At 39.2% G+C, this 13173-nt stretch overlaps 1 protein-coding gene across 1 annotated transcript in view; it reads right to left on the bottom strand.

Annotated features, from left to right (window-relative positions):
- Nucleotides 1-13173, bottom strand: part of ltbp1 (latent transforming growth factor beta binding protein 1) — a 440667-nt gene that overhangs the window by 348744 nt on the left and 78750 nt on the right. The window contains 1 exon segment of the mRNA XM_034184166.1: nt 2474-2834. Coding sequence (XP_034040057.1) covers nt 2474-2834 — 361 coding nt within the window.

Below are 13173 nucleotides of genomic sequence, written 5' to 3' on the forward strand. Positions count from 1 at the left end.
CACTGTAATGTCCAGAACCACCAGACTCAAAGATGCTTCATTAAAATGCTTGAAAAAAGGTGATGCACAGTGCTGTGAAAATGTTCGCGCACCCTTGAGCTTTTACATGTTTTAAATTTTTTAGCATAGCAAAAAAAAAAATGTTTTTTATATTAAGATTTCTAAAATTATTCCCTTCAAACTCACAGCAAAAAAGTAATGTCTACATCATGAATTAAAGAAATACGTCTTCAGACAAGTCAGGGAATGGATATATGAACATTTCCAAAACAGTGATTATGCCTTGGAATTTATTTACATAAATTATGAACAAAAAGCAAATAGTGTGGTACTCCATGGTAAATCTGTGTTGACAGTTCTCAAAAACTAAGGGACTGTGCAAGAAGGAGACAAGTGAGGACAGCCACCAAGATGGCAAGACAACCTTGAAGAAGTAGGCTTCTGTGGCTGCATCTGGAAAATTGTGCATAGTGCAAGTTTTTAATTTTGCATCACCAGTTATACAGCTTAATGATGAAGTGGTACAAATAGATTTTTTTTATAAACAAATTTGAAAGTTCAGGTATAATTTGCCAGAAGGCATATCAGAGATGCAAGCCTAGATTTAATCTGTTTTGTTGAAAGAAAATTCTTCTCTGCAACAGTCCACTATGAAGCTAAGAGTGGAGATGTAAAATGCAAAATTTGGACTATGCAAAATTTCTTCAATCACAGCCGTAGACATTTATAAACTTCTTCAGAGTTGTCTGGGTGGCTTCCTTTCCACAGATTTACCATAGAATGCCACACCATTTGTATTTCTTTTCAAGACATAATCAGTGTCTTGAAATGTTGATGTATCCATCCCCTGATGTCTGAAGAAGACTGGATGTAAAAGTGATGGTTTGTATGTGTTATACTAAAGGGTCCACTTACTTATTCACACCATCCTTTTGGCTTTTATTTTTTATTTCTTTTTATTCATGACGGAGAGATTACTGTTCACTGAGTTTAAAGGGCATCATTTTAGAAATTTTAATATAAAAATTCTGATTTTCTTTTTTGTTTTTTGGTGTTCTAAAAAATTTCAAACATGTAAAAGCTCAAGACTAACTTTTTCACAGCACTGTAAATGAGTGGTATCATTTACTAAACACTGCTCATAAATCCACAGAAATATTCAGGAAGAACTAAAAGAAAGATTCCTTTCTTTTTTATGATGGGTGTCTTCTGTGTGGTTCATGTCTATTACAACATGCTGTTACACTGCAAGTTTTAGGGTTCAGAGATTGTAGCTGTAAAGATTTCTCACAAAATGTTATATGAATGTCTGGACATTTATGACTATATTTTATACGGGAGTTATTTATAAAACTTATTTTGGTTGGAAGATTGGTAATTGGCACTGTTATTACTGAAGTAGCTTTGCAGTGATTTGTGTTTGTGTACTAACCCAGGACACTACGTTTAATTCACTAACACTGTACTGTATTGGAACAGCAGATTTAGTGTGTTAGCTTTTAAAATTCAGTGTTCTATCATTTATGTAAATTTGTTGTCACTTTCTGAGTGATTAACTAACCTCCTTTTCTCATTGTGTATTGCTAAAGTTTTTCCATCTCTGTCTACCTTCCCTCAAAAAAAAAAAAATGCCTGCAACAGAATTATGCTGCAGAAAAATTAGCATTTTGCCTGTTAAATTTCTGACAGAATTTCAATTCTTTTTTACATCTGGAAATAAGGTTATGTTTTCATTGCTGTTTCTCTGTCCATTTGCTTGTGTGTTTGTTTATGAGCAAGTCACCTCAAAACCTTTATTTTAATAGACCAGGATTTGCCACAATGCAGTCAATGTAACTAAAACACACATTATTTTGCGAAATGATTCGGTTTTTCCAATCATCACTGATATGTTGACAACATCTCAGTTTCCAATTAACTACCACTGTGGTGATTCACACACATAGCAGGCTTACCACATCACATATTCATTTGCCACATATGATGTGGTGAGGGTAAGTGGACCCGCCCTGTCCCTCAGTTATCCGATAAGTGAATGCCTTTTTATCAGACTCAATAGCTATAGGACTGAACCCATCTCCAGTGTACAGAGGTAAAAATCACAAATATTGAGTCACTATCCAAATACTTATGAAACTGAATATATGCAGCTGTCTAGAAAACAAGCCTGCAAAGCTTGTTTGCAAGCAAATAATGTATGCTATTTTGTTAACATATTGCCACCCAGTTAGTGATATTATTAAATAGTGCAACACTGGCTATGCCCCATGAAATATTTGTGGATGAAGATTAGAGCATTATAACAACACAATGGCAGTCGCATCGCCCACAAAAAGTCACTACAAAACCAAGCTCTAGCAAAGCCACCCCATTTTGGGTGCAGCTTCACATTATGGGAATGTGAGGCAGAGTGAAGAATCCTAGATGAGTCTTCTGTGGACAAATAAAGAGTAAATCACCATTTGATACTTACTGCTGTTGGATGTGCTGTTGGATGTACTGGGGTCGTATAAACTGGGGAGGTTGCTTAACAGTTAGTCTCATCTGAGCCATGCTGTTAGCTGGAGGGGTTGCAGGAGCGTGTCCCTGAGGGGGAACTTGCTGAGGTATTGGTCGCTGGGGTACCACATTGTGTCCATTAGCGTGGCCGGTGTTGTGCCCATTTGTGTGATCGGTGGTGTGTCCGTTTGTGGACCCATTCTCAGGCAATGCTGGAAAAGGGTGGGTGGGCAGCGTCTTCTGTTCGCATACCTTCCCTTTTGAGCCAGGCTTGCAGATACAGAGTTGAGGCCTGAGGCACATTCCTCCATTTTGGCACTGAGGGATGCAGTTGGCTACAATACAAAAAACAGATAGAGGAAAGAGAGAACAATAAAAAGAGACAGAAAGGGGAGAGAGACGATGAATAACCATGAGTGACAAGGAGGGTACACATACACTACAAAACAGAGACATGAATGCAAACCAATAGATAAATAGGTTTTTATTTATGTTAAATGCAAACATAGTAATAATATAGCTTATTCATTCATGTATCCCATGGTATCCACTGAATGCAAGACATAAGCAGGCAAATATGCCAGTCTTAACACTTCAACAGAGATTTGCTAGGATGCAACACAACAATTACCACTACCAAGAGAATATTCTAAATTTAAAGGTGTAATTCTCAGTACATAATTCATATCACCCAACCACAGACTTGGTGCATCACTTTTTTTTAAAAAAATTGACAATGCATTTTTCCCAAAATACTTTCATATTATTTTACACAGCACTATTCATGTACTGTATGCCATGATATTTTGAATAAACAGTTATTTTTGTTCTATATTGGAATAGTGAGGCTGCAAGGAGTAGAGGCCGTGAAGGTAGTGGAGAGTATGGTAGAGAGGTGAAGAAGAGAGTGCTTGCAGGGTTGAGTGGGCAGAAAAAGGGGGCAGGAGTGATTTATAAGATAGTAGTGAGACCAGCTATGTTGTATGGCTTAGAAATGATGGCTTTAACAAAAAGACAGGAGGTAGAGCCAGAGGTGGGAGACCTTAAGATGCTGCGATTTTCTTTAGGAGTGATGAGGATGGACAGGATTAGGAATGAGCATATCATAGGGACAGCACAGGTAGGACAGTTTAGAGACAAAGACAGAGAAGCAAGACTGAGATGGTTTGGACGTGTAGAGGAGGGAACCAGGGTATACAGGGAGAAGGATGCTGAGGATGGAGCCACCAGGTAGGAGGAGAAGAGGGAAACCAAAGAGGAGGTTTAGGGATGTTCTGAGAGTGGGTGGCATGACACAGAAAGATGAAGAGGACAGGGTGAGATGCAGACGCAAGATTTGTTGTGGCGATTCCTAATGGGAGCAGCCGAAAGAAGATGATGAATGATGGGATGATGGGATAGTCAACAAAGAATACCCAATGCACAATATATCTCATGGCTTGGCCTTCAAATTGGTGTTTGACTTTAATCTGTATGACTAATTGTATTTATTTTAAAAATGCTTTTTCAAACAAACAATTAATTAAATTTATTTCAATTCATTTTATTTGTATAGCACCAAATCACAACAAAGCTGCTTCAAGGCGCTTCCCATGAGTAAGGTCTAACCCTACCAACCCCCGCGACAGTGGTTAGGAAAATGATTGCAAAGTGCAATCAACTTCTTTACTGCACCCAACTATGAATTAAGGGTGCATTTGTCTCAGCATCTGTGCATAGTAGAGGCTGGCAGGAACTGAGTTACACGAGGCTCTATTCTCTCCCAATAGATCAGAGCACCATTATTTATTAGCTTCAAAGTTTCATAGAAAAAATGGTCAAAGGTAACATATTCAACACACACACATTAAGACACACAAATGTGTAAATTAAACATGCATGCTAGTTTATTAATTGGACTCTTACAGCAAATTAGGTTAGATGGTTTTTAAGTTAGTGTTCAAAGATAAATAAAATAAAACAAACTAGCGCATTGCCCGTGGGGATCCACAGGCTCTACATTGGGTAGTGTTTATAAAATAGGTAGCTGGCATTTTTCAAGGGTGGTAATAAATTAAGCAAAATGTCTCAAATAAGTTGGAATGGCATGTGAGTCCAGAATGTTTTTAGAACCTTAGACCTCAACAACTTTTAGAAGTGGAACTCAACCCTTTTATTTCCTGTTAATTATGTATTTTCTATGTTATTTTACTGTCTTAATATATTTATAAATTGTTTAGGTTCTTGTTATCATATACACATTATTATTATTAGATTTGATTTTTGCTTCTGTTTTGTCATTTGATTTTTATATGGACCACAATGGAAATCAGTGTTTTCAGTATTTACAATTATATTATGTACTTACTAAATAAAAGCATGCACGCACTCACAGTTTTAATATAAAGATAATTTACTGCCCCCTGCTAGAATGGTGTGTTAGTCCAGAATGTACCAACGTCAGTTAATGTCCATAGTTTCTCCAAAAATATTAGTCCTCTCAACGTTCCATTCTAACAACACTGTTAAACTAACATGAACCACAATAATGTTTAAAAGCCCAAACTCCCATGATGCATAGCAGCACAATGTCCATGACCTTATCTTCTGTAAATATGAATGAGTTCTGCTTGTTACGCTTCCAGTGAAAACACATGGGGTTTATGCCACATTCATACCAAAAAGTTGCTGCATTTCTCAGTTTAACACATGGAAACAGTTACTAAAACACACAAGCTGGAATTCAAACTGTAAAGGCCTGATTTACTAAAGGTGCTAATACATGTGCAAACAACATAGCATCCCCCCTCCCCCACCACAAAAAAGAAAAAGCGCATACTTATTTATTAACAGTGCACACTGAGGATTACATCTTTCAAATGGTCAAAATAGCCTTTATTGTCCTTTTAGCATGTTTACCTTAAAACATCTCCTATTTCACACATTCAGATGCGGTTTTTAGCCAGGGAAAAAAATAAAGCCAGCAAGGAACACAGAGGGGCTGTCCAGGCACGCTTGGTTCAGTTCTAGCTGGTCTGGTGCATTACAGGTGGACAGCAGCCTGGTGGACAGCAGCCTGGCGCACAGCGCACAACTGCGGGACTGTACTGGAGCGTCTATTTTTGGACTGCATTTAAAAAATGTGACATCTTTAAATGCTGCTGCGAATCTGTGAATTGAAAACCCACACTTTAAAGGGACCAGGTGTGGGAGGGCTGGAGGTTTGGACCAAAGTCATGCCTAAACGTGAGCCAACATTGCGTTATCATGGCACTATCATGGCACTACGTGGCTTAGCGTGGCTGATGCGAGCCATTCGAGGCTCTAATCACAGGTCGGTCATGGCTCACTAGAGGCTGCTACGTGGCGCATGCGGGGTACAGAGAGGCACCTTAGTAGCGGATATGTGATAGATGAAAACGAATAATCGCTGACACACCCATGTGTGGCTCATTATTCATGGCTTATTATTCGGTGGGACCCAGGCTTTAAGCCCCATTGTTACTTTGTAGCAGTTCGTTGCTGATTGATTGTTTTAATTAGTTAAACAGAGGGAGTCCCTGGGGGAAAATGACCGGGGAGAAAAGGGCCAGGGGGAAATGTCCTGATACCATCTTAATAACAAAATCATTGGCATTTTTAATGTATACAGTAAGCAGATATTTTGGTATCATATATATATATATATATATATATATTTAATTACATTTTTTTTATTCTCCAATAACAGTATTTGCCCCCAAAAATCAAACTATTCACTCATGTTCCAGAGTGCTGCAAGAAGGACATACACTAATTTCACAAAGATCACAAAATCATCTACAAAGTCAAGAACAATAAACCTTTCCTCACTAACAAAGGAACCCAGGCCTCTGGAGGCCACAGCCTCATACAACACCAACACATGTAAGGATTTGTAATCTCTGATTGAACTTGTACAATGATTCAAAAAGTTGTCAGTCAACACAAGGGTGGTCCCAAAAAACAAACTTCACCTTTTTCAAGGTGATTCTTCATTTTGGTTCCTTTAGGGGAAAAAATGAATTGGATGAAATTTCATGAGATTTGAAAATTATTAATCACTGTCACCCGGCCCCCGTTTTTTGTGACATGTGAGTGACATTTTGAATTATGGACTGGACACATTCGTTCATTAGTGGCATTCGTGGGAGATTTTGTTACATGTGTCCCAGGTCGCATTTTTGAGGCATTCAACTTCAACACGGACTTCCTCATCAAGGACCCCTCAGAGTGGGAGGACAACCCATCATTCCAGTCGTCACAGCAGGTCCTGGATAACATTGCTGCTGTCAATGATTTTGCTAATCGAGGAGTTAACACTTATCCAGGATTACAATCAGATCCTAACGTTGGATAAACAGCAGCACCAAAAGCTGCTGCAAGTTGAGTGGCATCAACATCAGTTGCCGGAGGCGAAGAAAATCAGAACCAAACGCCACTCCCCATGACTGTTTGTTTTCACCAAATAGGTGGACAGTAACATGTAATACTTTTTATCTCTCCTGTATGGTCAGTTAAAGGAGAAAGTATTGATGTTTCAATTTGTATTTCATTTGTGAACAGGTACATTCTTATTGCTGGTTTGCACTAATATGCTCAACTATTGCAATTTGGTGGTTAGAATAGTTATATCGAAATAAAATTTTGCCAAAAAAACATTTTCTCATCAAGATGAACAATTTTGTCAGGACGCACGCAGTCACATTTTTATTTTTGGCATGCTGTGGAGGACCACCCTAGCCAACACTCTTAACACTCCTTTCTTGACCTGCTCTGGAATGGTCCAGAAATCTTAAAGCTAAAGCACTTCTACTTGCATGAAAATACATCTTTACTTTTTAAAGGAAGCATTTGAGGTCTTTCTTGTTGTAACAGTATACTCAGAAGGAACAGTGAAATTTTAGCAAACTGAATTCAAGCACAATATGCATCAAAAGTTAATGGTAACCCAAGTCCAAAAAATATCTTTCTTCGTCTGTCATGACTTTCATCTTGTTCTTCATCTCTTATCTGTAAAGCTACAACTCACTTCCAGAGTTATCCCTGAAGGAAGATTACCGTTGAGATTACGACAATGGTCTTTTCCCGTCAGAACTCATGTTTGCAGTTTCCAGTAAAGTCACAGCTAACTTTGCACTTTGTAGTGGAGCATTTCTGCTTTTTGTTCAATTGGTAGAATCAGTTTTCATTTCCACCCTGCTGTAGCCTGGAGCTGGAGCTGCCATCTGTTACGTGAACAGTTTTTGCTCCCTTTTCTTGCAAACTGGGGTCAACTACATAGAAACTCTGTTCTCAGCTAAAGGTGATGAACTAAGTGTTGGCAATCCCTTTGCTAGGGGACAGGAAATGGATCAGTCACAGTTTGCCACTGTCGTTTGATCAAGCGATGCCGGAAGTGACATGCAGGGATCCCACACCCTAACTGAGGTCTGAAACAAGTCTGCAAGAGTTAAAAATATCTTTGTGTGTAGGAAAGTGTGTGTTTGTGTGGCAGGGACTCAAAGTGAAGAGCAGAAACTGGTAGGCAGAATGGCTTTTTTGTTCAACGGCGTTGATGCAATTTCTTTAAATTCCAAACTGAAGGAGAGACAAGTTCTTAACCTACATGGGGAACTGTGACAGCTTGTTCAACCTTGCATGTGGCTGGGACAAATGTTTGCTGAATTCAGAAGCAGTTAGTGGTGGAAAAATATGCGATCAATATATGAGGTACTGGATTCCTCATAATGAGAGTCACTGCTGGGCTGTCAAGAGTTCAAATTCACTCTGACAAGGCTTTCTGTCAAGATTCTAGGTGCCGTGCTAATCCCCTAACTATAGCAACAGATACACTTGTCTTTCCAGTGGTGTATAGCATAGTATAGAATGTCAAATCAGAGTTGTTCAAAAAGATACAATGAATATATGTAAAACCTGAACCGACTGGTATGACCAAATCATTTCTTCAGGGCATTTCTTTTAAAATATTCAAGTGCACAATAAAACAAAGAAAGAGGCTTCAAAGAAAAAGACCCTAGATTTTTATCATCTGATAGGCTGAGGTCTTTTGAAGTGCAATGTACATCTTTTACTTCATCCGCAAGAGTTTCCTCTGATGCGCCAAGTTCATCTCACAGTTCAAAAATGTGCAGATTAAGTAGTGACTAAACTCCACATAGGTGTGTTTGTAAGAAGGAACAGCGTTTTGTCTGTGAATTAATCTGGAATCCCATTACAGATTACGAGATCTTATCCGCAGATTCCTTAGCTTGAGGTAGAGTGTATGACTGTCCATGGACGGGACACCAGTCTAACACAAGTTCTTGAACCAAGGCTAGACTTCAACAATGCAAATGAAGTGTATTTTTCAAGTTGATTGCGCAGCTGGGAATCAAACCTAGGTGTACCTTTCGGTAGGTCAACTTCTTACCTCAATGAGCTACCTGCGGTGCAAGGTCAGTAGAAGACGCCCAATGAAAACTCGCGTCAAACAAACAGTGAGCAGTATACAGTCTGGATCAATTTACCGCACTGGAATTTATGTTCAGTTCAAAAATTGGAAATAGTTTGTGTTCAGTTTCTTTTCTGTCTTAACTGTACTACAGCTAAATTAATTATTTTATTTATTTTTAATATCAATATACAAGAATGCCAACAGATTTTACAGATTAAAAATAAGTGGACAAAATTAAATCAATAATTGAATGCAAGATTTAAAAGACGGGTCTTGAGCTCTATGTTAAAGATGTCCACAGATTGTACTGTAAATCTGAAGGAAGAAAGTTCCAGAGTTTATGGGCCACAATTGCAAATATGCAATTTTCTTTTGCCAAAAGGCTGATGTGTGGACCACTGGACCAGTTAGCAGACCCTGATCAGATCAAATCAAGAAACCTGTTGCCAACATAAGGCCGAATCTCCTGGACCAAATAAAGAACTGGAAGCACAAAAATGAAATGGACAATCTTTTCTCCTGACCACTTGTTCTCTCCACACTTGGGCTGCAGCTATCGATTATTTTAGTTATCGAGTATTCTATTTATTATTCTGGCGATTAATTGAGTAATCGGTTAAAAAGTACTTTTGCGTTTTTAAACAACATAGTCCAGGGCTCTCCCTAAGCAATGGCACAGTGTCGCTGTGCCAAAGTCTTGACATTTTGCTGAAATGGCGATGGGATGTGGCTTTCTGTTTTGTTTTGTTTTTCCCCAACTTGTAAAATGTAATCATTTTTGAGGGTTTTTTGTTTGTTTTTTGTTTTAAGGTTGGTGGACTAGGTCCTGTGTGATTTTTTTTTTTTTTTAATCCCTTTCTCTCTGTGAATCAGCAGATGCATTTCAGCTGGAGGTTGAACATGCAAGCCTCACCTTCACTGTTTTTGTGTGTGTGTGTGTGTGTGTGTGTGTGTGTGTGTGTGTGTGTGTGTGTGTGTGTGTGTGTGTGTGTGTGTGTGTGTGTGTGTGTGTGTGTGTGTGTGTGTGTGTTTGTGAAGCGTTGGTGTGTTGCCCAAGAAAGCGAAAATTAAAACACGAAATACTCGGTGCAAGTCTGAGCAAAACACAAGAAAGAGTGGACTTCTGCTGAGAGGATCTTCTTTCAGAGACTGTTTGTCATTGTGGCCAGGGACAGAGCTGTGACACGCCTGGTGTCAGGGGAGTGCTGAGCCCCTAACACCAAGTAGAGACAGACAGCAGCCGGCCGCCGGGCAAACAGCAAGCTTTGACTATGGGTACCTGGCCACCGGGTTAATAGTTACTCCCCACATAGAGCAGAACGTGTGTTTTTTAAAGATAGGTAAACACACTGCTTCACTTTAAATGCGCAGTAAGCTACTTCACATGATCAGCGTGGACCGTCTATCTCTAAAAAGGCTTTGGAAAGCTGTAGCTTTTGGTGCTAAATTGATTAGCTCTTACATGGCTTATGCGCATGCTCTAGTCTTCTTTTGTTTTTTTCTGGGGACGTTACAGCGCCACACACAGGCCTGGCATATGTACTACAATGTTAGCGCTTTGAGGCACAGAATTTGCCTCGAACATTTTTTGTAATCGAAATATTCAAGTTACTCGACTAATCATTTCAACCCTACTCCACGCAGAAATGGAGTGGTGTCTTTCCCTGTCTCCAGTGTTTTTTCTCCATGCAACATGGCCAGAAAAACAGCTGCCAAAATGCTGACTCAAGTAGTTCCCTTCTCATTGCTCAGTGGTCAAACCCATTACAGCTCATTACTGTGACTGTAAGCAGCGTGACACTGGAGAGCTCTGTGCAGAATCCAGGTGTTCCAAAGTGAAAGAACAACAACTATTAACACTCAGCACAGAAGTAGCTCTAGTCCATACACCAATATTTTCCAATCAAAATTTTTCTGCTTTACTACAGGTAAGTGCACTGAGGACGTCCATTAAGGTACAAAGATATTTTGTCTGTAGAAAAGCTGTGCCTTGTTCATTTTAATCCCAGGACATCCTTCACATGGTCCACAACAGCTGTATGATGAACACATTTGAGGGTTGCTGGCTTTGTTGTGTACCAAGCAATTTGTTAAAGCAGACAGTTTCCATGGTGACAGAAGATTTTCCACCAAGTATGCAAAAAACGTACATGTTTAAAAAAAAAAAAACATGAGTCACTTTGAAGAAAGGTGACTGCAGAAAATGAAAAAGAACCTGCACCTAATGTACTGTATATATGAGGTTCTAGTTCTGGGTTGTTTAAAATTGGCTTTGACCAATAGTGTCACTGAAAGATTGATACATACAGCCAAGGCTGGTAGATAACCCTCTCATCAGCCTCTAACCATGCATGCTTGCAGTTTTGGTGGCTGCTGGTGTAGCATACTCCCATCAGGGGGTGTTTTATAATGCATGTCACATCACTACAACATCAAGTCTAAAGGCACCTTGGCACTTGTACAAATTGGATCGCCGCACTGCCGCCAAATTCGTTGTCCCAATGTGTCCTGCTTGACGCCATGCTATAAAACAAAATCACCATTTCATAGCCGATGACGCATTTGCTCTCAGAACTTGGCTGATGAAACCATTCTCTCATCGCTCCCAGAATCACAGAGACATTATCTACTGCTGCAGGTTGTCTCATTTGCATCATGTAGTGGAGAACGCATTTGGAATCTCGTCTCAACAGTATTTACAACCCCTGGCAAAAATTATGGAATCACCGGCCTCGGAGGATGTTCATTCAGTTGTTTTTGTAGAAAAAAAGCAGATCACAGACATGACACAAAACTAAAGTAATTTCAAATGGCAACTTTCTGGCTTTAAGAAACACTATAAGAAATCAAGAAAAAAAAGATTGTGGCAGTCAGTAACTGTTACTTTTTTAGACCAAGCAGAGGAAAAAAATATGGAATCACTCAATTCTGAGGAAAAAATTATGGAATCACCCTGTAAATTTTCATCCCCAAAACTAACACCTGCATCATATCAGATCTGCTTGTTAGTCTGCATCTAAAAAGGAGTGAACACACCTTGGAGAGCTGTTGCACCAAGTGGACTGACATGAATCATGGCTCCAACACGAGAGATGTCAATTGAAACAAAGGAGAGGATTATCAAACTCTTAAAAGAGAGTAAATCATCACGCAATGTTGCAAAAGATGTTGGTTGTTCACAGTCAGCTGTGTCTAAACTCTGGACCAAATACAAACAACATGGGAAGGTTGTTAAAGGCAAACATACTGGTAGACCAAGGAAGACAAAGCGTCAAGACAGAAAACTTAAAGCAATATGTCTCAAAAATCGAAAAATGTACAACAAAACAAATGAGGAATGAATGGGAGGAAACTGGAGTCAACGTCTGTGACCGAACTGTAAGAAACCGCCTAAAGGAAATGGGATTTACATACAGAAAAGCTAAACAAAAGGCATCATTAACACCTAAACAGAAAAAAACAAGGTTACAATGGGCTAAGGAAAAGCAATTGTGGACTGTGGATGACTGGATGAAAGTCATATTCAGTGATGAATCTCGAATCTGCATTGGGCAAGGTGATGATGCTGGAACTTTTGTTTGGTGCCTTTCCAATGAGATTTATAAAGATGACTGCCTGAAGAGAACATGTAAATTTCCACAGTCATTGATGATATGGGGCTGCATGTCAGGTAAAGGCACTGGGGAGATGGCTGTCATTACATCATCAATAAATGCACAAGTTTATGTTGATATTTTGGACAATTGAAAGGATGTTTGGGGATGATGAAATCATTTTTCAAGATGATAATGCATCTTGCCATAGAGCAAAAACTGCAAAAACATTTCTTGCAAAAAGACACATAGGGTCAATGTCATGGCATAGGGTCAATGTCAATGAGCAGATCTGATTTGATGCAGGTGTTAATTTGGGGGATGAAAATTTACAGGGTGATTCCATAATTTTTTCCTCAGAATTGAGTGATTCCATATTTTTTTCCTCTGCTTGGTCTAAAAAAGTAACCGTTACTGACTGCCACAATCTTTTTTTCTTGATTTCTTATAGTGTTTCTTAAAGCCAGAAAGTTGCCATTTGAAATGACTTTAGTTTTGTGTCATGTCTGTGATCTGCTTTTTTTCTACAAATTAAACAACTGAATGAACATCCTCTGAGGCCGGTGATTCCATAATTTTTGCCAGAGGTTGTATAATTACCCGAGGCTAATATATGGCCATTGGGCATTGCGAAGACCTGGCGTCTGT

The sequence above is a fragment of the Thalassophryne amazonica genome, chromosome 13 (genome assembly GCF_902500255.1).
Source record: "Thalassophryne amazonica chromosome 13, fThaAma1.1, whole genome shotgun sequence".
In the NCBI taxonomy this organism is placed as follows: Eukaryota; Metazoa; Chordata; class Actinopteri; order Batrachoidiformes; family Batrachoididae; genus Thalassophryne; species Thalassophryne amazonica.